Genomic DNA, 24,768 nt, shown 5'->3' with positions numbered 1-24,768 from the left:
ATTTATTCTTTTATGATCATTTCAATATTCAATTGTTGTAATGTGTTCTTAGAATTAAAAAGTAGGAAAAGCTTAATGTTATTTTAAGCAGTGCCTACCATTTATACTTTCTTTGTCATGTGCACATTTGCCAGCATCCTGAAAACTTACATTGTGTGGAATGCTTTTCCCCCATTTTAAAAAAGACAGAAGTGTTACTGTATATACCTGATAAGCAGAAATGGCTCTCTGGAACCATTCTCATCCTTCGGGTAATTAAGTAATTATATAGTGTTGTGGTTTTTTTTTTTTAATTTGTATTTTGTTCCTGAACCATTTGGATCCATTATATAATTACACCGTGTGTACTTTGTAGTAAAAATACCATTGGAAAATTCATCAGGGAAAGTAGTCTCTGCATATGCTCTTCACAATATATAAATTTCTCCATCCTCCTGTTTCTATGTCTACAGAAATCTCAGAGTATTTAATGGTCTGCTTTACCCATACCACTTCCCCCCACCATGGTTGACTCTGTGCTTCCACAGAAACACCTTGTGTGACTGCCTTGTCTAGAATAACGCCCCCAGACTCCCTTTTGTTCTCTATCATAGCATCATGTTTCTTTCCTTCGGAGCACTTATCACAAGCTGTATCATCTTGGTTACTTGTCTCTTGTTTTTGTTTTGCTTGTTTTTTGTCTTGTAAGAATTTAAATTCCATGAGAATAAGGACCATGCATGTTTTGTTCATTTTGTATTTCCAATGCTTGGCACTGGACTCAGTAAATATTGTTGATTGATCAAATAGCTGGCTGGATGAAATCCATTGAATTTATCCCCTTGTTCAACACTGACTTTTAGTCTTCATTAATAAACTATTTGGATGATTTGAAGTCAATCTATTCTGGTTAGATACATCTACCGTTTAGAGCACAGGTGGATAGGCTGTGTATGCCAGGGTTAGCACATACTGTCTATAATGGATCAGGATATTTTTGTCTAGGACCACACAGTCTCTGTTGTAGCTACTCAACTTTGTCATTGTAATGCAAAAGCAGGCATAGACAATAGTGTAAACAGATGGGCATGTCGTTGTTCGAATAGAATTTTATTTATGGACACTGAAATTTGAGTTTTATGTAATTTCACTGTCACAAAATATTTTTCTTTTAAGTCATTTAAAAACATACAAGCCATTCACTGCACAAAAATGTGTGCAGTGATTTGCTTAACCCCCAGTTATGCTATTAGCCAAATACACATGATACAAATGTACACATGATTATATATCTCCATTCATCTCCTGAAGTAGTTCATCTCTCTCTCCTGCATCATCAGTTCTTCCTCCCTCAGTGGATGTTCCCCAGTAGCATATAAACATGATGTTATTTCTCCAATCTTAGAACAACAACATATTTTGACCCTGCTTGCCTTTCACACTACTGCTCATTTCTCTCCTTCCTCCTTGAAAGTGGCATATTACTCGTTGTCACTTGGGCCTCCATAAAAAGCTCAGCAGTCTTCTATGTACAAATGAAGGAAAAAATATCATTTGAAAAGTATAGCTCTCAATTCACAAATTGAGTTTTTGAAAATAAACAGGCAACTTGCTACAATAGGAAGATCAGGAACTTTGAAGTTAGATGGGCTTGAATCCTGCATTTACCACTGTAGACAAATGATACCAATCTCAAATCATTAAGTAGTAAATGAAATTGCATATGTAAAATGCCTGTCAGTTTCTCCTTTCCCTTTCAAAAACATATGGCTGTATAGCAGTATATGTTTTGTTATTACTCTGCAGATTTCTCTTATTCGAAGGAAAGCTAGTCTGGAAAGTAGATCATGATTAATGTTCTTCCTCAAAACAATATGACCCTCATTTTGGGCGTGAGGGTCTTGAATGGAGAAAGAGCACTTTCATTCTATGTGCTTTTCTCTTTCTCTTTCTCTCTCAGAATAAACCAAACTTAGAAACTTCATGACACCCTCTTCTGCTTGGCTTTTGGGTGACAGGCTTATTAGCCTTTCATTTCTAATCTCGTCTCTACTGAGTTTTCTCTGTCTGCCATGACTCTTCCCTAGGGATTAGTAATTGTGGAATTCTGTTAACTTTTTTCACTTGCCTTCTGTGCTTATGCCTCACCTGTAGCTTGTGTGCTGTTGGTTCTCACACTTTAGTGTGCATTAGAATCATCTGGAGGCTTTATTAAAACAGACTGCGGGACCTCACCTTCCGAGTTTCTGATTCAGATGGGGCCTGACAGTGGTCCAGCGTGCTCCCAGGTGATATTGATGTTGCTGACACTTGGATGATACTTTGAGAAGCATTGCTGTCTGCTAATGACTTATAAACCTAGCCTTAGTGTCTCCTCTTTGCCCTTTTCAAGTTTCATTATTCCTGATTGTCAACAAGAAATCTTCATTTGAATATTCTCTTACCGTACCAAACGTAAGATATATAAAACTAAACTCCCTATTTTTTCTATAGTAATATCCACAGTGGAGTCTACTTTCGGACTTTCCTGTCTTTGTTAGTATTGGCACCCTCTGAATCATTTAGGCTTGGGCTCTTCAGATCATTTTAACATATCTTCTTCTATATATGATATTCAGTTAATCAAGTTTCATGTTTTTTTCTTCTAAATCTCACCTTTATTCATCTCTTCCTCTTCAGTTACACTGCTTGTCAAGCAAGACTAAAACCGCATCACTTCATTTTGAAATTGGGTAACTGCCTCCTAACTTACTGTCCTTGACTCTGTTGCTTCTTTTCCTCTGCAGGGCATTCTGATTAGCTTCAAACACTTCCACTCTGCCGTTTTCTCATGTCAGAATCCTTCACTGAAACATAGAAGAATATCTTCACAACCCAGGATAGGCAAAGATCTCTTGGATAAGTCACAAAAAGCACTAACCATAAAAGGAAAAAAAAAAAATGGACCTCATTATGTTGAAAAACTTCTGTTCATCAAAAAACATCATTAAGAAAATGAGTAGAGTAGCCACCAGCTACAAAAATATATTCACAACACAAATATCTGACACAGGACTTGTTTTCAGAATGTATATTTTTAAATTTTCTGCAAATGAACAATATAAAGACCAATGACCCAGCTTTTAAAATGAGCAAGACTTGAACATATACTTTATAAAAGAAGATAAATGAATAAACATGGAAAAGTACTCAGCATCTTTAAGCCATCATGGAAAGGCAGATTATAATCATAATTGAATATGATTTCATACTTAATAGAATGGCTAAAATAAAAATAACACCACCAAGTGTGGATAAGGAAGGGGAACGAAAGGAACTGTCATGCATTGCTGGTGGGAATATAAAGTAGTACAACTGCTTTGGAAAATTGGCGTTTTCATTTAAGTTAAGCTTATATCTATACTGTGATCCAGTAATTCCAACTTTCAGTATTTACTCAAAAGAAATAGAAACATGTTCATATCTTATACATACATTTACTACACAGCGTAGCAGCTTTATTCATGATAGTTCAAAACTGGAAACAGCTCACATGTCTATCAATAGGAAAATGGATAAGTTGTGGTCTATTTATGCTGTGGAAATCATACACCTCACCAAGAAAATACACAGAGCAACTTGGAAAGAAGGTGAGGACTCATGGAAGGGAGCATAGGGGAACTTTCTGTGGAAATGTTCCATATCTTTGATGGGGGGATAGTTATATGTGCATATAAAATTTTCAGAACTCATTCAACAGAACATCTAAGATCTGTACATTTTAATTATTTGTTAATTCTACCTCAATAGAAAATATTTTTTTCTGGAGGCTGAGGCAGGGATCGTTTGAAGCCAGGAGTTCAAGACCAGCATAGGTAGCACAGTGAGACTCTGTCTCTTAAAAAATTGATTTAAAAATTAGCTATGTGTGGTGGTGAATACCTGTAGTCCCAGCTACAGGTGGGAGGATTGGTAAGCCCAGGAATTTGAGGCTGCAGTGAATCATGATTGTGCCACTGCACTCCAGCCTGGGCAACAGAGTGAGACCCTGTTTCCAAAAAAAAAAGTTATTAATGTCTCCTTGTTTGCTACCAGGTATATATAAATATACATACAAAATACCTAGAGAGGTCAATCAACAGCAGACTTGGTCATCTCTGTGAAGACAAGGACAATGTCTGTCTGTCTTATTACTACCAACCCATTACCCAGCTAGCACAGTGTCTGACACATAGTAAATATTTAATAAATACTTCTTGTGTGAATAAATATTCTCAACTTACCATGAATGTTTTTCCACATATTTTCATTGCTGTGTGACATATTATTATTTTGATGTACTACATGTTATTGATCCAGGTCCCCCAGTGTTTCTTGCTTTGGTTATTTACTTTTTTAAAAAATAAAATACATTAAACACTCATGCAGCCATTCAAGAAAATACATTTGTCTTAACCCCAGCCAACACTGGGTTGTTATTATTGTTTTAATCTTTACCAATTTGATAGACAAATAGTGATATATTGTTTTCATTTTATTTCTTTGATTACAATGGAAAGATAAGGTGCATTTAATAACTGTTAGACTAATTATTAGAAGATGGAAACCTATTCTGTGTCTGTGGGAACAAAATTTAAAATGGACTTAAGTCAATTACATAGCATTTGATTTCTCATTTATGATTATTTTGATACTAAGAGCAGAAATCTTAAAGTATGAGAAACCACTCAAGAATATTTATTATATGTCATTAATTAAATTATTTTGGCAATTTATTTTCAAGTGAATTAATTTATATGTAAACAGTAGGTAAACATAAAGGCAATGTGTCTGGATGATGGAAAGAACTTTGCAATGGGGATAGTAGCAAAGGAATAAATGTTTCATCAGTATTTGTCTTTCCTAATATGGCCAGAGAATGGAGTATATGAAACAGCTTTTCATACACAGGGCCAAGTAACAAATAGTTCCTTCACTGGCTACTTAGAGTGGTATTGATTTAGAAAATACAACAAAGTCGGCTGGGTGCAGTGGCTCATGCCTGTAACCCCAGCACTTCAGGAGGCCAAGGCGGGCGGATCATAAGGTCAAGAGATTGAGACTATCCTGGCCAACATGGTGAAGCCCCGTGTCTACTAAAAATGCAAAAATTAGCTGGGCATGGTGGCACGCACCTGTAGTCCCAGCTACTCGGGAGGCTGAGGCAGAAGAATTGCTTGAACCCAGGAGGCGGAGCTTGCAGTAAGCCGAAATCGCACCACTGCACTCCAGCCTGGTGACAGAGCGAGACTCCGTCTCCAAAAAAAAAAAAAGAAAAAAAGAAAATATAACAAAGTCAAAGTCAAATATGCTTTCTACTGGTTTACCTCAAATCTATTTCTTGTACGATATTTGCAACTCTACATAGCTTTTTTGCCCCTTCTTAGAAACTGCAGGATTATCACTCAGCAGTGACTTTTAATGAATAGCAAAACTTGCTTTATCTATACAACGGACAGAATAATTTAAGAAGGAAAAGAAAGAAAAGATGCCTTTGAAGTGATTAGTGCTTAGACCTGCCTTCTCAGATAAAATTGATTAATAGCCACATCACAGGTAAATACAACAGAATTCTGTTTAGGAAAATGTGATCTGAACATTGTGGAAGCCATTCTTCACTTTATAAATAATAGTAATAGCTAATACATGTTGAGCACTTACCTTGTATCAGATACCATGCTAAGCATTTTCCGTGTACATCCTCATTTAATCATCATAACCCTCTGAAGCAGCTCCTGTTATTACCTCCATTTATAAGTGAGAAAACTGAGACTTTAGAAAGTTCCATGGCATGGCCAGTATCCCCCTTGTCTGGCCCCAGTGTTCTATAACCATATTCCATACTACCTCCTTTGCAAACAGGTTGCTTGTAGGAGTCCTTTAATTATAGAATTTCTTTAATGAAAATAAATCAACTTTTGTATTTTATTTACAAAAATTCTTTTTGTAAAATTCTTTTTGTAAAACTATAAGCTATGAAGCCAACTACAAATTTTGGTGGATATGATTCTCCTCACACATTTCCCAATCCTTCCTTTTCTCATGTCAGAATATTCCATTAAGCCAGTGGCACTTTGTATAAGACTGTAAACACCAAATTATGTTAAAATAAACATTTCTTTAAGAAAGAATAAGTCTTTCAGAAGCAGCTGAAAGTTTTGCCACAGGTTGCATGCATACTGCTGGTAGGGAAAAGTATATAAATGTTTTTTTCCAAAATATTTTATTTCTCGTCTAACATGGTTCCACTGAAAATATATGTCAATAGGAATTGTTTCATATGCCTATTTGCAACTAAACTATTGAAACTTTGTAACTATTAAAGCTTGAATAAGAGCCACTAGTCCTTTTTTAGTGCTTCTTGTTTCTCCCCTGCGCTCAAATTCCTTTTCTCTAAAGATCCAGGCCGGGTGCGGTGGCTCACACCTGTAATCCCAGCACTTTGGGAGGCTGAGGCGGGTGGATCACAAGGTCAGGAGATCGAGACCACAGTGAAACCCCGTCTCTACTAAAAATACAAAAAAAAATTAGCCAGGCGTGGTGGCGGGCGCCTGTAGTCCCAGCTACTCAGGAGGCTGAGGCAGGAGAATGGCGTGAACCCAGGAGGCGGAGCTTGCAGTGAGCCGAGATCGCGCCACTGCACTCCAGCCTGGGCGACAGAGCAAGACTCCGTCTCAAAAAAAAAAAAAAAAAAAAGAAAAAGATCCAGAAAGAGTGACTTTCCCCTTTTTACAATGACCGTTTGCCTTGGCTTTGTATCCTTCAGTGTCTACTCCTTTATGAAACTACATATACCCCACATGGTAAATAGACGATTTGGATAAATGAGATCATGGAATGGACTCTTTTATTAGAATAAGGAAGCACCCTCCAGAGGATGAATTAATAACAACTTCAGGGAAGAAAGATCCACTTGGGAAAGGATGTCTGTGCAAGTGTGTTCTGTCATACACATCCACATTTATCTTTCCCTTGCAAGTGTCTTACTTTCTTTTTTTTTTTTGAGACAGTCTCACTCTGTCGCCCAGGCTGGAGTGCAATGGCGTGATCTCAGCTCTGTGCAACCTCCACCACCCAGGTTCTCATGCCTCAGCCTCCCAAGTAGCTGGGATTACAGGCTGGTCTCAGACTTCTGGCCCCAAGTGATCCACCAACCTCGGCCTCCTAAAGTGCTAGGATTACAAGCATGAGCCACTGCACCCAGCCAGGAGTTTCTTACTTTCTTACTGGCCCCACAGAATCCCAGCTCTGTTACAAACAAAAACCTTTCCTTTTCTGTTTTTCTTGTTCTAACTGAATTTAACCTAAAAAAGTTTTATGTATGTAACTGAAAAGACTATTAAATATATTGCTTTCCTTTCCCATCCCCTACACTCCTTTTTCAAAGTTGCATCCTCAAGATCCAGCATAATGCTTATTAATACACGTAGTTGCTTAAATGTGTTTTTCCAGTCATTGTGCTTGAATTCTTTCCCTTCCAGTTACCTCCCTATCTATAAATATTCAGTTAGGCAAGACTTCTCAGAAATAAAGACCTGATTTTTATTTTTTAAAATTAATTTATTTATTTTGAGACGGAGTTTTGCTCTTTCGCCCAGGCTGGAGTGTAGTGGTGCGATTTCGGCTCACTGCAACCTTCGTTTTCCGGTTTCAACAGATTCTCCTGCCTCAGCCTCCCAAGTAGCTGGGATTACAGGCACCTGCCACCACGCCCGGCCAAGTTTTGTATTTTTAGTAGAGACGGGGTTTCGCCATGTTGGCCAGGCTGGTCTCAAACTCCTGACCTTGTGATCCACCCGCCTTGTCCTCCCAAAGTGCTGGGATTACAGGCGTGAGCCACCACTCCCAACCAATACCTGATTTTTAAAAAGAGCTCCCATTCTTTATTCATAGGCAATATAACAGTATTTTTAACTCTACGGTAACTATTGAGAATGATCCACTCACTGACAGCAGACAGTTAAAATTGGGGGCTACTGTATGCAGGCCTCCTACAGTCGAGGGATTTTAATCCTAACATCCACCTGTGAGGGTAGGTATTATTTTTGTTACATGTGATTAAACTGAGGCTGGGGAGGCTTAAATGGCTTCCCCAGGATCTTATAGCTAGTATGTAATTGAGCTGTAATTTGAATTGATACTCACCTTACTCCAAAATCTCTGCTTTTTCTATTGGCCCAGACTATTTCCAAAGGAAGGTCAGACATCATATGATCATAATGTGGGGAATATTAACATTTCTGTTTTGTAATCTTTTTTTTTTTTTTTTTTTTTTTTTTTTTTTTGAGATGGAGTCTCGCTCTGTCGCCCAGGCTGGAGTGCAGTGGCGCAATCTCGGCTCACTGCAAGCTCCACCTCCCGGGTTCACGCCATTCTCCTGCCTCTTAGATTAGCTCTCAGTTTAGTTTTGGGGTTTTATTTTTTAGATATAATTCACGTACACAAAATTCTCCCTTTTAAAGCACACAATTCAGTGGTTTTTAGTATATTTACATTGTTGTATCCCTATCACTAATTCCAGAACATTTTCATCACCCCAAAAAAGAAACCCATGCCCATTAGCAAGCATTTCCCATTGCCTCTCCAACCTAATCCCTGGTAACCACTAACCTACTTTCAGTCTCTTTGGATTTGCCTGTTGAGGCTATTTCACATAAATTGAATCATACAATATGTGGCCTTTTGTGTCTAGCATAGTGTTTTCAATGTTCACCCATGTTGTAGTGTGTATCAGTACCTCATTTCTTTTTATTGCTGAATAATATTCTGTTGTATGGATATACTACTTATTGTCTGTCTTCTTAATTATAATCATCCTAGTAGATGTGAAGTGGTATCTCACTGTGGTTTTGATTTACATTCTTGTAATGACTAATGATGAACATCTTTTTATTATGTTTATTGCTATATTTATATTATTATGTTTATTGCTATATTATTGCTATATAATATTGTTGTTGTTATTATATATTCTCCAGGGAGACCTGTCTATTCAAATTATTTGCCTATTTTTAAACTTAATTTCTGTCTTTTTATCGTTGAGTTATAAGAGTTCTTTATATATTCTGGATACTGGACCTCTGTCATATGTATGATTTCCAAATATTTTATCCCATTCTGTGGACTGCCTTTTCACTTTCTTGATAGTATCTTTTGTTACATAAACTTTTTACTTTTTAACTCCTATATTTAGATCTTTGGTCCATTTTAATTTTTGTATGTGGATATCCAGTTGTCTAAGCACCATTTGTTGAGTCTTCTTTACCCATTGAATTGTTTTGGTACCTTTGTCAAAAATCAATTAACCATAAATAAACTTTACAACAAACAACCCATCCAATTAAAAACATGAGCGGAGGACTTGAGTAGACATTTCTCCAAAGAAGATATACAAGTGGCCAACAAGCATGAAAAGATGCACAACATCAGTAATCATAAGAGAAATGCAAATCAAAACCACAATGAGACATCATCCCACACCCGTTAAGAAGCCACTATAAAACAACAACAACAAAAACAAAACAAAACAAAACAAAAACAGGAAATAACAAGTGCTGGCAAAGATGTGGAGAAATTAGAACCCTTGTGCAGTACTGGTAGGAATGTAAAACGTGATGCAGCCACTATGGAAAACAGTTTGATGGTTCCTCAAAAAGCTAAGCATAGAATTACTGTGTGATCCAGCAAACCCACTTCTGGGTAAATATCCTAAAGAATTGAAAGCAGGTTCTTGAAGAGATATTTACACACCCATGTTCATTACAGCATTATTTACAATAGCTAGTGATAGAAGCAACCCAAATATCCATCAATAAGTGAATGGATAAAGAAAATGTAGTATAGACATACAAACAATAGAATATTTTTCAGCTTTAAAATTAAGGAAATCATGTCACATGCTAAAACATGAATGAACCTTGAGGACATTATGCTAACTGAAATAAGCCAGTCACAAAAAGACAAATACTATATGATTCCACTTATGTGCAGTTTCTAAAGTAGTCAAACTCATAAAAACAGAAGTAGAATAGTGGTTGCCAGGGGAACAGGAAGGTGTTATTCAATGGCTATAGAGTTTTAGATCTGCAAGATGAAAAAGTTCTGGAACGCCGTTGCACAACAATGTAAATATAGTTAACACTGTTGAACTGTATACTTGGTAAATTTACAAGTGTTAAGATAGTAAATGCGAGTGTTCTTTACCCCAACTTTTTAAAAAATCAGTTGACCATAAGTGTATGGATTTATTTCTGGACTCCCAATTCTCTTCCATGGATCTTTACATCTAGTCTTGTGCCAGTGCTGCCGAGTCTTAAGTACTGTAGTTATATAGTCAGTTTTAAAAGAGGGGAGGGTAAGCCCTGCAACTTTGTTCTTTTTCAGGATTGTTTTAGCTATTCTTGGCCCTTGCATTTTCATATGAATTTTAGGATTTACTTGTCGGTTTCTGGGGGAAAAAATCCGGGATTTTGAAAAGAATTGCATTGAATCTGCAGATCTGTTTGAGGAACATTGCCATGTTAATATTAAGTCTTTCAGTCTACTCACATGGATGTCTTTCCATTTACTTAGTTCTCTAATCTCTTTCAGTGATTCTTTGTAGTTTTCCATGTAAGAGTCTTACACTTCTTTTGTTAAATATATTTCTGTCTCAGTTTAGTCTGTGTCATTTGTAGACCCTTCAGTTTCAGCCAGTCTCAGAAAGACTCTACTGACATTTTTGTCTTCTTTATGGTAGTGTTTCTTCCTTATATACCACTGGGCCACACATGCTGTGATGCAGGCCCTCTCTATTCTAAGCATCCTCTCCTCATCTCTCCCAATATATCAGAGGGATTCTTTTGACTTTCTTCATCTTCACAAATAGTTTGGATATGGAAGTTCCATCTCTGATCACATTCTAAGAAAATGATATGTAGTGGTAGTTAAATCAAGATTTGTGGCTCTCCCTATAAACTTATATTTTGATTATAAACTACATCAGCCTATTGTTGTTGTCCTCTTTGAACAAAAATGGAAAAGAGAGATAGTTTATCCTGGGGCCTCATGGCCAGATATAATTTTATCTTGTATATAGGAACGTAATATAGGGTTGGGAAATTTTCTCGCAGCTAACTGAGTTTCACAGTCTCTAGATACAAATATTGGCTTCATATCTCTTGACAACTATAATTACAGAATGTTTCTATGTGCAATGTTTACAACCAGAATATAAAATTACAAGGAATAGATACAGATTAAAAAATAGTGATTTTCAGACGTCTGAGTACAAAGTGTTGTGAAAGTTAAATGCATATTCCTTGCTTCTAGAGATCGTAAATTTAGTTTTTTTTTTGTTGGCGTTGGCGGTGTTTGGTTGGTTGGTTGGTGGTTTTTTTTTTTGTTTGTTTTTTGTTTTTGAGAAGAGGTCTTCTGTCACCCAGGCTGTAGTGCAGTGCAGCGGTGCAATCATGGGTCACTGCAGCCTCTCCTGGGTTCAAGTGATCCTCCCACCTCACCCTCCTGGGTGGCTTGACTATAGGTGCTCACCACCATGCCTGGCTAATGTTTTTTATTATTTTATTTTATTTTATTTTATTTTTCGTAGAGATGGGGTCTCACTATGTTGCTCAGGCTATTCTTGAATTCCTGGGCCCAAGCCATCTTCCCACCAAATTCCCAAAATGCTGGGATTACAGGTGTGAGCCATTGCACCCAGCCAATTTAGCTTTTTCTGTAAAGCCTGGATTCACAGATTGTTCACAAACTATATTTTGAGAAACACTGCTTTAAAGTTTCAAAAATGTAACCTGCTGGAGGCCACTTAGTCTGAACACAGGTCTTAGTAGCCTTGAAGCAGAGTAAGAAGTCAGAGAGTCGGGAATGATCTAAAAGTTTGAGGTGCTTGTTTTGTACATCACAGTGAACCTTGAGGTGGTTAGTAGCTTGGCGGTTCAGACTTGAGTTGTAGTAGGTCAAGCAACAGATATAACCTGGGAATGAAAATAACCCCACTGTACTATAATTTTTTATATATAGCCTTATGGCAATCAGATATGCCTCCCCAGGTCCTGTTGTGATTTTCACTTCACAGTTCCAGCTAAAAAACAAGCATACTAATTTCTAAACTAAACAAGCATATTAATTTCTAAAGGTTGACTCTGGTAGAAGACAAGTAGATAAGGTATATAAGAATAATACATGCTTCTCTGAATGTCCTTTTTGAGACAGAGTCTAACTCATCACCCAGGCTGGAGTGCAGTGGTGCGATCACAGCTCACCACAACCTCGAACTCCTGGGCTCAGGTGATCCTCCCACCTCAGCCTCCCGAGTAGCTGGGACTACAGGCGCATGCCACCACACCTAATTTTTGTATTTTTTTATAGAGACGGGGTTTCACCTTGTTGCCCAGGCTGGTCTCAAACTCCTGGCCTCAAATGATCCGCCTGCCTCTGCCTCCCAAAGTGCTGGGATTACAGGCGTGAGCCACCACCCAGACACCTGGCCCTAAATGTTCTTTTACCTAGTCTTTTTTAGATTAAGTTTCAACTTCATTCATTCATATTCACGGATCCAACATTTATTGAGCATCTGCTTATGCCAAGCACTATTATAGGTGGTGCTGGAGATTTACTGCAGTGTACAAAATATTCAAAAAGTTCCTTGGCTCAATAACTGGTCAATAACCCCTCCCCTCACCTCTCCTCTCCTCTCCTTTCCTTTCCTTTCCTTTCCTTTTTTCTTTTCTTTTTTTTTTTTTTTTTTTTTTTGAGATGGAGTTTTGCTCTTGTTGCCTAGGCTAGAGTGCAGAGGCGTGATCTTGGCTCACTGCAACCTCCGCCTCCCGGGTTCAAGTGATTCTCTATTTATCTATCCACTAATGCCAGATGGAAGACAGTTAACATTAAGTACATAATATAATAAGTGCCCTGAATAAAAATAAGTCAATGTAAGGGAATAGAGATTGACAGAAAATGGGAAGGGAGAGGCTTTTTTTTTTTTTTTTTTTTTTTGAGACAGAGTCTCGCTGTCTCCCAGGCTGGAGTGCAGTGGCACGATCTCGGCTCACTGCAACTCCGCCTCCCAGGTTTAAGCAATTCTCCTGCCTCAGCCTCTGAGTAGCTGGGACTACAGGTGCCCGCCACCATACCCGGCTCATAGTAGAGATGGTGTTTCACCATGTTAGCCAGGCTGGTCTCAAACTCCTGACCTCAGGTGTTCCGCCCACCTCAGCCTCCCAAAGTGCTGGGATTACAGGCATGAGCCACCGCACCCGGCTGCTATTTTTTAAAAGATGTTGAAAAGTAACATTTAAGTAGAAATCTGAATGAAGTACCTGAAGATTTCAGCACTTGTACTTGTTTAATTTCTGGCATATGCCATAAAGTTACAGAATTTTCCATCTGAAAGAGATAATTTAACCAGTGAACTTTAGAGTCATTAAAAACAACAGATAAAACCGATGATGACAGATAAAATCTTCAGATTAAATCTCATGCAGAAACCCATCATATAAAAATGAAGCATTTCTGGTTGAAATGCAAGAGTGGAAAATCCAAAACCTCACTGTCCCTTCTTCCCTTTTTCTCCCTACCCTTTCTCTTCCTTCCACGTTGGGAAATCCTTTTACAGAACTCAGAGGAGGTTGAAAACTACTTATCTAGACCAGTTTGCAGATCAGTATATTAAAGCTAAGAGATGTTAAATAACCACCTGGAGTCACTCAGCTAGGTATTAGCTGAAACTCTTTCCCCCTTATTATCTATTCAGAAAATAAATTGAGCATCCACTATGTGCCAGGCATTGTGCTAGGAGATTTATGTGGATATAATAGGGAGTAAAGCCACAGTCTCCGACCTCAACAAATTGTTTTCTATAGTGTGAAGCGATAAACAGAAAACTATAGACAATATTATAGTATACAGCGGAATGTGGTGATAGCTCTGGCCCACATGGGAGCTCAGGGAAGGCTCTAGAGGAGATTCGTATCTTAAAAAACAAATTAGAGTTAGACCAGTTAAGAGGAGCTACAGTTATATACTTACATGAAGATAACCCTAAATGTCATCATTATCAGTATCGGGATGCCTTCAGCTACAAAGATTATAATCCCAGTACCTAAGACCCGAGGTAGTTTGTCTCCTGGAACATTAATTAAATGTTCCTATGATTTCAAGAACAAGAGTTTTCCCATCTTTCCCCACTTCCCTTCTTACGGTCACAAAATGGCCGCTAGAGTTCCAAGGATGAAATCGAAAATAGTCTCCACCAGAGAGCCTCTTCTTTTCTCTTTTTAAGAGCCAGAGGAGCCTTTTGGTTCTTTTTCCTGAAGTCCCTTAGCAGGCCTTCCCACAAACTCCATTGGCTCCTTTTATTAGAACTGGTTCACATGCCCCCTCAAACCGCTTGCCAGCTGGAGAATGGGGAACTATGATTAATTCAAACTAATTAGAATTTACCCTAATGTTTTCTTTCCACCTGTTTATTTATACATTGTAAATAACTTTTTTTAAGTGGAGCCTTTTTGCTAAACATTCTAATTTGCTTTTAAGGTTGCTGGCCTGTTGTAACACTCGTGGTTTCAATTTTATGGTAGCCTTCCAGTTATCACTAGAATCAGAAAGCGTGTTAATCCTCAAAACAAAGTCTGAAATCCAATTTTTATATGCTGCAAAAGAAATGGCCATTTCTCTAGAATTTATTTTCTTACACATACACACACACATGCTGCCTTATTATAGTCACTAAAATGAATGGGGTTTTTCAGCCAGCAGTTCTGTGAGGTTCTCATAGGGAACAATTTGTGGTAATATATCTTTCACTTGATATAAATTTAGATTTCACAGTCCTCTGTGCTGGAATCACTTCTTATATTCTGAATCTAGACTCCAAACCTAACTTACTACAGTTGTTTTTCCAGGTATTGAGGTTATTAGGATAAGAAAAGCATAATTATGTCCTTCTTTTTTTTTTGAGACAGGGTCTTGCCCTGTCGCGAAGGCTAGAGTGCAGTAGCATGATCTCGACTCCCTGCAACCTTCTCCTCCTGGGCTGAAGCGATCCTCCCACCTCAGCCTTCTGAGTAGCTGGGACTACAGGCATGGGCCACCACGCCTGGATAATTTTTGTATTTTTTGTAGAAACGTTGTTTCACCATGTTGCCCAGGCTGGTCTCGAACTCATGAGCTCAAGCAATACCCCGCCTCGGCCTCCCAAAGTCCAGGGATTACAGGCATGAGCCACTGCACCCAGCCAATAATTATGTCTTATAAAGTAAGACACTGTTGACCATAATAATGTGAATCCCAGACTTCTTTGACATTGCAGAGGATTCAGAGCAAACATTTTCCTTATACTAACTGAAATTTTGGTGACATTTTCCTTTTCTGGTTTTGAACCTGGGAAATATAAGCAGGAATTTTCCTATCCTCACTGTTCTCTGCTATCAGCAGTATAGGTAGTCAACATCTGCCTCTAGTTTATCAGTTGGTCTGCATAGTTATCTCAGACATTTTCGTACTTTCAGTTCATGTGCGTTTATTTTCAAAGTCCTTTAGTTCAGTGCTTCTGAAAGTTTAGCATGCATATGAATCACCCAGGGAGCTTGTTAAAGTGCAGATTCTGATCTGAGGTGGGGTTCAAGATTCTGCATTTCCTTTTATTCTTTTTTCTTTTCTTTTTGATGGGGTCTCACTCATTTGGCCAGGCAGGATCATAGCTCACTGTAGCCTCCAACTCCTGGGCTCAAGGGATCCTCCTGCCTCAGCCTCCCAAGTAGCTAGGACTACATGTGCAAACCACCATGACCAGCTAAGATTCCTGCATTTCCATCACACACTAAAGTGATATGATCACACTTTGAGTAGCAAAGTTGCAATTATGTTATTCTGTACAACTCCATGAAGTCAGACAAGAACATTGAAACTTGAAGTCTCTTACATGTATGGAAGATGGAGCTTTATTTATTTATTTATTTTTGAGACAGGGTCTCACTCTGTCATCCAGGCTGGAGTATGATTGTGCTCTTATAGCTCACTGTAGCCTTGAACTCCTGGGCTCAAGCAGTCCTGCCGCCTCAGCCTCCCGAAGTGCTGGGATTACAGGCATGAGCCACCAAGCCCCGCCTTAGCTCTCTTTTAGAAGAGGGATTAGACTTTCAAACATTAGTCAGTTAAACTAGAATTTACTTTTTTGGTATTTCTTCTTTCTCCTTCTTATTTTCACCACAAACTTCCTTAATAACCTCCATTCAAAAAATGGTTATAAGCAGAAGTAAAATAAAAGTAAAGATGTATTGAATTTTAATAATTTTATTCAAAGAATTTTGAAGAGTTGAGAATTTTGGAATTTTGACTTTGAAAGAATATTATTTATGACATATTTTAGTTTGTATATTGTTTGTGGTATTGATTTTAGTACAGATTATAAACCTGCTATAACAGGTTTACAGGTTAATACTGTAAACTGACATTAATTTATAGTAATCATATTTGGAAAGTGGTAAAGAGAACTCTGATATCTTGAAGTCATGCTTTGGGACTCTGAGCAGTTGTAATAGAAATGAGTGTAAACCTTCAAGGGAGAAAAGTAGAAATGACATCAGTGTTTAACAGAACCCCCTGGATTAATGGTACATCCATACCACGGACAACATGAGGGGAGCTAGCTTAGTAAAAGCCAAGTCCTTAATGACGGAATGATGCTAAGTTACTTAATTAACCAGCCCTGGAGCCTCTTTTATGTACGTTGCATCATTTTGTGTATATTGAGATGTGGTTCTTGACACCAGTTATATACAATGAGAGAAGCAGGATATCACTGTTGATTTATTTTTTAAAGTGAAGATGTAAGTTCAAACAGGTAACTATATAAGGTGTTTGTAAATGTCTAATAATACCATATGCAACATTTTAAAAAATATTTTAAGTATACTTTGGTATTAAAAAAATCAGATTTGAGAATGTCCTAATGTATATCAACAAAGATGCCATAAATGGTAATATAACTTGGCTTTATTTTTGGATTGACCCATCTTTAAAGGATTTTCAGAAATTATAATCAGAATTTGAGTGGCTAGAGGTAGTTGAAAGGTTAAAAGACATGAGGTGGGGAAAATAATATGATAAATTTCTTATTAACATATGCTGGAGAAAACTATTTCAGGGTTGTGTTTTAAGTTGCAAGAATTTGGTTTTGGATTTTATGCAAAATACCAAATAGCACTACTGGGATTTCTCTATTCCCTTTATAATGTGTGTGAAAATAATATGTCTGTATACCATATGTTTGAGTCAAAGTGTAAAATCTATTTTTTACTAGGGGGATGTGGTCAAAAAAAAGTTTGAAAGCTATTGTATTAGAATGTTATAGAATGGACATTTAACTGTAGTATGAAGTGCTTCCTGTTAAGATGGTGAACTGGGCCAATACCGGAAGCTTCCTTCCTTCTTGTTCCTAATACGTAGAAACACCAGATACAATAACCAGAAAAAATTGGTATTGATGATGGTGTGGTAGTTTTAGAATATACAATAGGGGCCGAGCTCAGTGGCTCACGCCTGCAATCCCAGCACTTTGGGAGGCCGAGGCGGGTGGATCACCTGAGGTCAAGAAACCGAGACCGTCTTGGCCAACATGGTGAAACCCCATCTCTACTAAAATACATGAATTGTCTGGGTGTGGTGGCGGGCACCTATAATCCCAGCTACTTGGGAGGCTGAGGCAGGAGAATCACTTGAACCTGGGAGGTAGAGGTTGCAGTGAGCCGAGATCACGCCACTGCACACCAGCCTGGCGACAGAGCAAGACTTTGTCTCAAAAAAAAAAAAAAAGAAAAAAAAAGAATATACAATAGGACTTGAAAGCAAGAAAAGGACTCTCTAGGTGCCAAAAACAAGAACGAAACTCAGTAACAGTAGAGAATGAAGTTGACAGTGCACGGCCTTCAGAGAAAACTGAGCTAATATAGCAGCTCCCCCTTATCTGCAGTTTTGCTTTCTGCCGTTTCAGTTCCCGCTGTCAACCACAGTCTGAAAATACTAAATGGGCAAAAATAAACAATTTCTAAGTGTTAAATTACACACTGCTCTGAGTAGTTTGATGAAATCCTGAACCACCACCCCCAAATGTGAATTGTACCTTTGTCCAGCGTATCCACTGTGGATGCAACCTGCCCATTAGTCACTTAGTAGCTGTCTTGGTTATCCAGACGGTCAAGGTATCATGGTACTTGTGTTCAAGCATCCCTTAATTTACTTAATAATGGCCCCAAAGGCATTATTAAGTGTATGACGCTGGCAATTTGGATATGCCAAAGAGAAGCCATAAAGTGCTTCCTTTAAGTGAAAAGGTGGAAAGTTTTCAGCTTCAGGAAAAAACATAGTATATATAGGGTTTGGTACTGTCCGAGGGTTTAGGCATCCACTGAGGATCTTGAAACATATCCCCATCAGAAAAATGGGGGCTACCATATGTGAGGCTTTAGTGTCCATATAGGAATAAGAGTCAAGGAACAGTTTCCAGGCTGTAGATAACTGGAGCGAGGCCCACTCATAAAACCCAGAAGAAGCTGTCATTTCCATGACCAGATACTAGAAAAATACCCCTCCCTGCTTCCAAACAAGGGAGGAAACTGTTATTCTCAGGAAATTAGGAACTGAGACTGCACTGTAAGATGCATTACCCATAACCTAGTGCAGAAACACTAAGCCTAAAAACATTAATAAAACTTCCCTGGATCCCAGGACCCTCCGTAGATCTCTCCCTAAAAGAAGTAACCACGAGACTACCCCATAGATACTTCTCAATCCTGGGGACCACCAGACTCCCTTGGAACATAACTGCAGCTGCCAAAATGACCACACATACACAAATATAGCCCATATGCAGGAACCAACTGTCCTGAAAGATCATTAGCAGATGACAAATGGGGACAGGGGGATTTGAGAGGGGAGTTATACTCAAGAAACTGTACGTCAAAGCAGTCTGAAAAGAACTTGCAAATTAATGTTGAAAGGGACAAAGAACTTATTAAACAAGTTTAAAATATTACCCAGTTAAAGCAAGTAGATTTGGAAGAAACAAATAGAATGTTTAGTAATAAAATTCATGTCTGGGAAAAGAAATATAAACAATGTAAGGCCGGGCGCAGTGGCTCACACCTGTAATCCCAGCACTTTGGGAGGCCGAGGCGGGCAGATCACGAGGTCAGGAGATCAAGACCATCCTGGCTAATAAGGTGAAACCCCATCTCTACTAAAAATACAAACAAATTAGCCGGGTGTGGTGGTGGGCACCTGTAGTCCCAGCTACTCGGGAGGCTGAGGCAGGAGAATGGCATGAACCCAGGAGGCGGAGCTTGCAGTGAGCCAAGATCGTGCCACTGCACTCTAGCCTGGGTGACAGCGAGACTCCATCTAAAAAAAAAAAAAAAAAAAAAAAAAATGTAAACTAACCCTGGGAAAATCAAATTTTGGGATCTGGAATTTTAAGACTGGCTAAGAAAGTCAGATTACAAGGCTAAAAGTAAATTTGAGACATGATCTTTTGGAAATTTGATATTAATTTAATACTAATGGTCTCATTCTGCCGAAGAATCTGTAGACCAGCGGTCCCCGACCTTGTTGGCACCAGGGACTGGTTTCATGGAAGACAATTTTTCCATGGGTGGGTGATGAGGGCGTGGTTTCGGGATGGAACTGTTCCACCTCAGATCATCAGGCATTAGATTCTCATAAGGAGCACACAACCTAGATCCCTTGCATGTGCAATTCACAATAGGGTTTGGGCTCCTATGAGAATCTAATGCTGCTGCTGATCTGACAGACAGGAGGCGGGGCTCAAGTGGTAATGCTTGTTCCCCACTCACCTCCTGCTGTGCAGCCTGATTCCTAACAGGCCACGGCCTGGTACCGGTCCATGGTCCAGGGGTTGAGGGCTCCTACTGTAGACCACAACCTGCCAGTGCATCTCAAAGTATCATCCTTTTCGTCTTAAAACTAGTTGTCCCTTCTTTGTCCCCTTGCTGTGGAATCACTACTGGGGAGAAAAATACAACTAATGGCATTTCCACTTTCCATTTGTTACTCCTAAGACTGAGGAAATCAAACGTGGCTTTGGCTGCTTATGAGGAAGGATGGATCCCTTTGCAGTAATCTGCTCAGACGGATTTGCAAAATGAAGTCTATGAAAGGCTTTACAGTTTAACTCTTTAGGGGTCTACTGTCTTTACCGTTCCTTCTCCTCCCACCCACCATAAAATTTGATATTCTTTGACAATATCATTATTATTTTGATCACTAGCAATTGGATGACTTTCTTTAGACATTTGCTAACATTTGTACATAGAGATTATTATTCAGGCACTTTGACAGAATGGCTTGGAATTGTTTTTCTAGTAGTGGTACTGAGCTCAACTTTAATTTTCTATATCCCTCGTGCCAATAGCACACATTTTTGAGATGACTAGCTATAGTTTGGAGTATGGTTTGTAGCAAGAGAATAGACATTTTTCTGCAAAAGGTAACTGGTCCCCATGGGGTTCAGACTTGTGATCTTGGCCTCATTATCACACCTTTGTAACCATCAGACCTAATAGATACACCACATATATTTCAGTCTATACTCTCGAAATCAAATAATATTCTTAATTACCCTAGGTTTATTTCATAGATGTAATTAAAAATCACTTTGGGACATTTCCCACTTTTGTTTGATAGTGAAAGTCACAAAAGTAAAGCAGACAGCCAAAGAACCTCACTCACTTTTCATCTTCCCTGTGTTTTCTATGGTAGTGAAAGTCACAAAAGTGAAGCTGGCAGGCAAAGAGCCTAACTCACTTTACGGGAGAGTGCTACGGTACCTTTTTCTTTTAGTGAGGCTATAGCAGGTCTGATGTCAGTCACTTTAGAGACCTTTAGACCTCAGTGCTCATTTACTGCTAAAATGTACCAGCTCTGCTTCTGCATTATGAAGATCATCTGTCAACACTTTGAGATATTCTCCTTTGTTATTAAGCTTGTGATGCTCTACACTGTCAGGTTTTTTGCCAATTATAGTTAAGGTACAATAGTGTATTCACCAGATCAAAGTCTCACATTGGCGGTAGAGGAATGATTTGTAAGTCTTTATTCATTTGAATTGTACAATAGAACACCTGAGGAATGCAAATAATCCCTCTGAGAACTCTGCAGGAAAGGCTGTTAAAATGACAGGGTAGGACTATTGTTATTCTGAATTGATGTGTTAGCTAAAGTAATTATTTCTTATCTTGTTGTTTCATAACAGTTCTAGTTTTATTAGTTCTGTTGACCACATTTATGAAATAAAGTGTGTGTGATATTTTTATATTCTTCTTTTACATGGGCTTGTTTTATTTCACTTTCATTGAATCTATTTGGTATGTGATCTGCTTTTTTAAAATTACATATTTGATTTTAACTTGTATAATAGAAGTATGTTACTAAACCATTGATGATAACATTTGAATATAGACTTTTGTTTGAATAGTGTAAGTCTGTGAAGTAACTTAGAATACCATAATGTTATCAGAGACAGAAGCACCAATTTCAGTCCCCCCACCTTTTTTTTAACCTGTCCTTCATAATTTTGGATAAGAAAACATCTAGTTTGAATTTTATTTTAAAGGCAACATAAATCGTAGGGCTTGGTCCATTTTTTGGGATATGAACAAAAGAAAAAATACTATTATGAAGATTGAAAACCACAAATAACATATTAAATAAATAGTTACCTTTGTATAACAAACACATACAAACTCTTGTGTGATTGTTTTTCATTCCTTTCTCCTATCCTAAATCCTGCTCAGTGGGCCATAGTCTTAATTTTGTGATAACTCTGCTCCCCTGCCACTGATGGATTTGTGACTTAGTTCTTGTTTTTCTTTTCCCCTGAAGTAGCATTTACATTAATTATTTAAAGGACTTCTGCCACAGCATTTTGCCATAATAACGATTAAAACCTTTGTCTAAATATAGCAGGCTAGTGGAATTATGTAAGCCTATAGCATAATTTTATAAAAATTGTAATGGAATGTATAGTCTCATACTAAACTCAGTTCCAGATTCATAGGAATGTATGCTATGATTATCTGAGAAGGAAAATTAATAATAGTAACTCCTGTTAATTCTTTTCTATTTGCAGGCTTTTCTAGGTTCCTTATAATATAATATGTACTATTATTATCTCTATTTTTACAAGTGAGGAAACTGAGGCTTAGAAACGTTCAGTAACCTGTCCAGTAATAAAAAGTTAGGAAAGTGTTAGGCTCTGAACCTAATTAATATATTCACTACACTTATTTCATTTATGTTCTAATTACTACTTTGCCAAATACTCCATGCTTTGGAAGGAAAAAAAAATGACTCAATAATGTCTTTGCAGGTAACAACTAGGATCAGTTTCCTAACTGATTTGGCTTTCCAAATCCTTTGTGATTAAAGGAATTTCTTTCTTCTGCAGTTCTGTTATTCTTGTTCTCACAAAAGTCAGGTTCATAGAGCTGCATACGTGATCAACTGTATTTGTAAATCTGTATTTCTGCACGTGCTTGTTCTGGCTAGCAAAAATCTTCCTCAAAACCAGTGACCACTGTGAGTTCTGTTAGTCCATGAAGGAACTAAACCAGGCATATAGATATCTGGGTGGAACAAATTATTTATTTGTGAAGGGCTCTTCAGAATTAGCTGATATTTTTAGGTATGATTCCTGTACAAACAGAACTTTATGTCTTCTCCTTTTAAAAATTTACTTTGTAAAGTAAGGAAAACAAAAAATTATAAAATGGAAGTGTTATTCAAGGGTACAGGTGTTAATGCTGAACAATTTTAGTGTAACTAAAAAAAGTTTTTAAATATTTGTATAATAGTTTCCATAGATAATGTGGTAAAGTAAAACTAGGTTACAGTAAAATATTATGGCGTATACCTGAAGCAGTTGCTGCCTGTTAATGCCTTGACCTTGGAAAGCTATACACAAAAAGATGGCATCATAAAACCGTGCAATTCTTATGAATATGTATGTGCTACTTGATAATAATGAATGTGGTACAGTCATGCATGCACTACAAGATAATGTTGTGCCCTTTTTTGTCTACAGGTTGATAAAAATTAAAGAGTGGGTGGACAAGTATGACCCAGGTGCTTTGGTCATTCCTTTTAGTGGGGCCTTGGAACTCAAGTTGCAAGAATTGAGTGCTGAGGAGAGACAGAAGTATCTGGAAGCGAACATGACACAAAGGTTAATTAGCATTCATTTTCCCTACACTTTATTATCAACTATTTCCTTGCAGTAATTTAATTGCTTGCGCTGATAGAATAATAAATGACAGAGTAATTACCATTATAAAGAGGGAATCTTCTCCTTTCTTTACCATGAGACAGAGTGAAAAGATTTATTTTAAATTAAGTTTTTAACTGTCATCTGTCATCTCCGTACAGTGTTTTAATTATAACATAGGTATTAGTTATGTATATTTTTGAGAAGGAATGATCGCCAAAACTCTTTCGTCATGTTCAGTGGGGGAGGGGAAAGGGTGAATCAGTTGCCATAATTTTTTCTGAGTAACAGTAATATATTGTTTAAATATCAGATTTCAATCAAATAATTTTGCTTTTGTGGCCCAGGTCCTGGATATAATTAATTTTGGATGAAAATAGTCATAATTTTTCTTTTTTTAAATAGTAAACAATTCAAAATAATATCTTCAGGCTAATACAATTAAAACCAATTTTAGAAGAGAGATTTTTAAAAACAATTACTTGCTTTCCGACCCCTTCAAGTGTATTCTGAAAGACGAATGGTCATTTACTAATATCTTTAACATTTTCTGCTTGAAATGAATAATTTTAGCTCTAAACCAATTTCTGGCACAATCAACTTATGTGTTGGGTGAATTTGTTTCATTTGATTTCAGTGCTTTGCCAAAGATCATTAAGGCTGGGTTTGCAGCACTCCAACTAGAATACTTTTTCACTGCAGGCCCAGATGAAGTGCGTGCATGGACCATCAGGGTAAGATTCATACTTATTCATCAGCTATATCCAGTTCCACACTATTGAATTCAGATTGATATCACTGACTTTGAAGTTTGTCATGGTGGCGGTTAGCTAGTCATTACAGATGAGGTTTTTGTCCAGGATAACTTTAATTATTTGTGAGCTGCTGAACAGTGAAAGTGGAGCGGCATTGATTGAGGCAGGTAACAATTGATTCTGCCTATTACATAGTCTGAATTTCTTCATCCTGTAGAATCTGTCTACCCTCCTCCTGTGGTCAGAGATAAGACGCACCAGTATTGTGCTTGCTTAATCTGTGTGACTGGGTTTGTCTGCAGTGAAATTGATGTTGCTTTTCATTTTGTATTCGCTAAGTTTGTTTGGGTTGCGGGTGGTTCTTTCCTCCTTTGCTTTGCTCGGATTACATTTTCAGCAATAAAAGCAATATGACATCATTATGCTCTTCATAGATACACAGTTGGGCTCAAAAAGCTAAACTCGACGTGTAATAATTCATGCCTTTTTAAATTTGAATTCATAGAAGTAATGTTTATTTTTAGTGTTATATGTTCAGTCTTCTTTAAAAATGTGATATGTATTTTAAAAATTGATGTATACCGAATACGACCAGAGAGAATGACTAATTTATTCCCAGAGGACAATAGAAACTGAACTGTAATGGTTTGCTTTTAAATTTAAATGTATTGTAACATAGTAGTTACTATTGAAAAATATTTTGAAATATATGTGATCCTAAATAGTATGTTGCAGAATACA

At 37.7% G+C, this 24,768-nt stretch overlaps 1 protein-coding gene across 3 annotated transcripts in view; it reads left to right on the top strand.

Moving 5' to 3' along the window:
• The window catches only part of OLA1 (Obg like ATPase 1), a 188,851-nt gene that overhangs the window by 158,746 nt on the left and 5,337 nt on the right, over positions 1–24,768 (top strand). For 2 of the 3 annotated variants that reach the window (XM_055289786.2, XM_055289788.2), the window contains 2 exons: positions 23,093–23,233; positions 23,910–24,006. In XM_055289786.2, coding sequence (XP_055145761.1) covers positions 23,093–23,233; positions 23,910–24,006 — 238 coding nt within the window. The remainder of the gene's footprint in view (positions 1–23,092; positions 23,234–23,909; positions 24,007–24,768) is intronic. The other variant, XM_055289787.2, reaches the window with a different exon arrangement.

This window comes from Symphalangus syndactylus, chromosome 8 (genome assembly GCF_028878055.3).
Source record: "Symphalangus syndactylus isolate Jambi chromosome 8, NHGRI_mSymSyn1-v2.1_pri, whole genome shotgun sequence".
Lineage (NCBI taxonomy): Eukaryota > Metazoa > Chordata > Mammalia > Primates > Hylobatidae > Symphalangus > Symphalangus syndactylus.
Note: the sequence above shows the minus strand (reverse complement) of the source record. Positions and strands in the feature narration are given on the sequence as shown.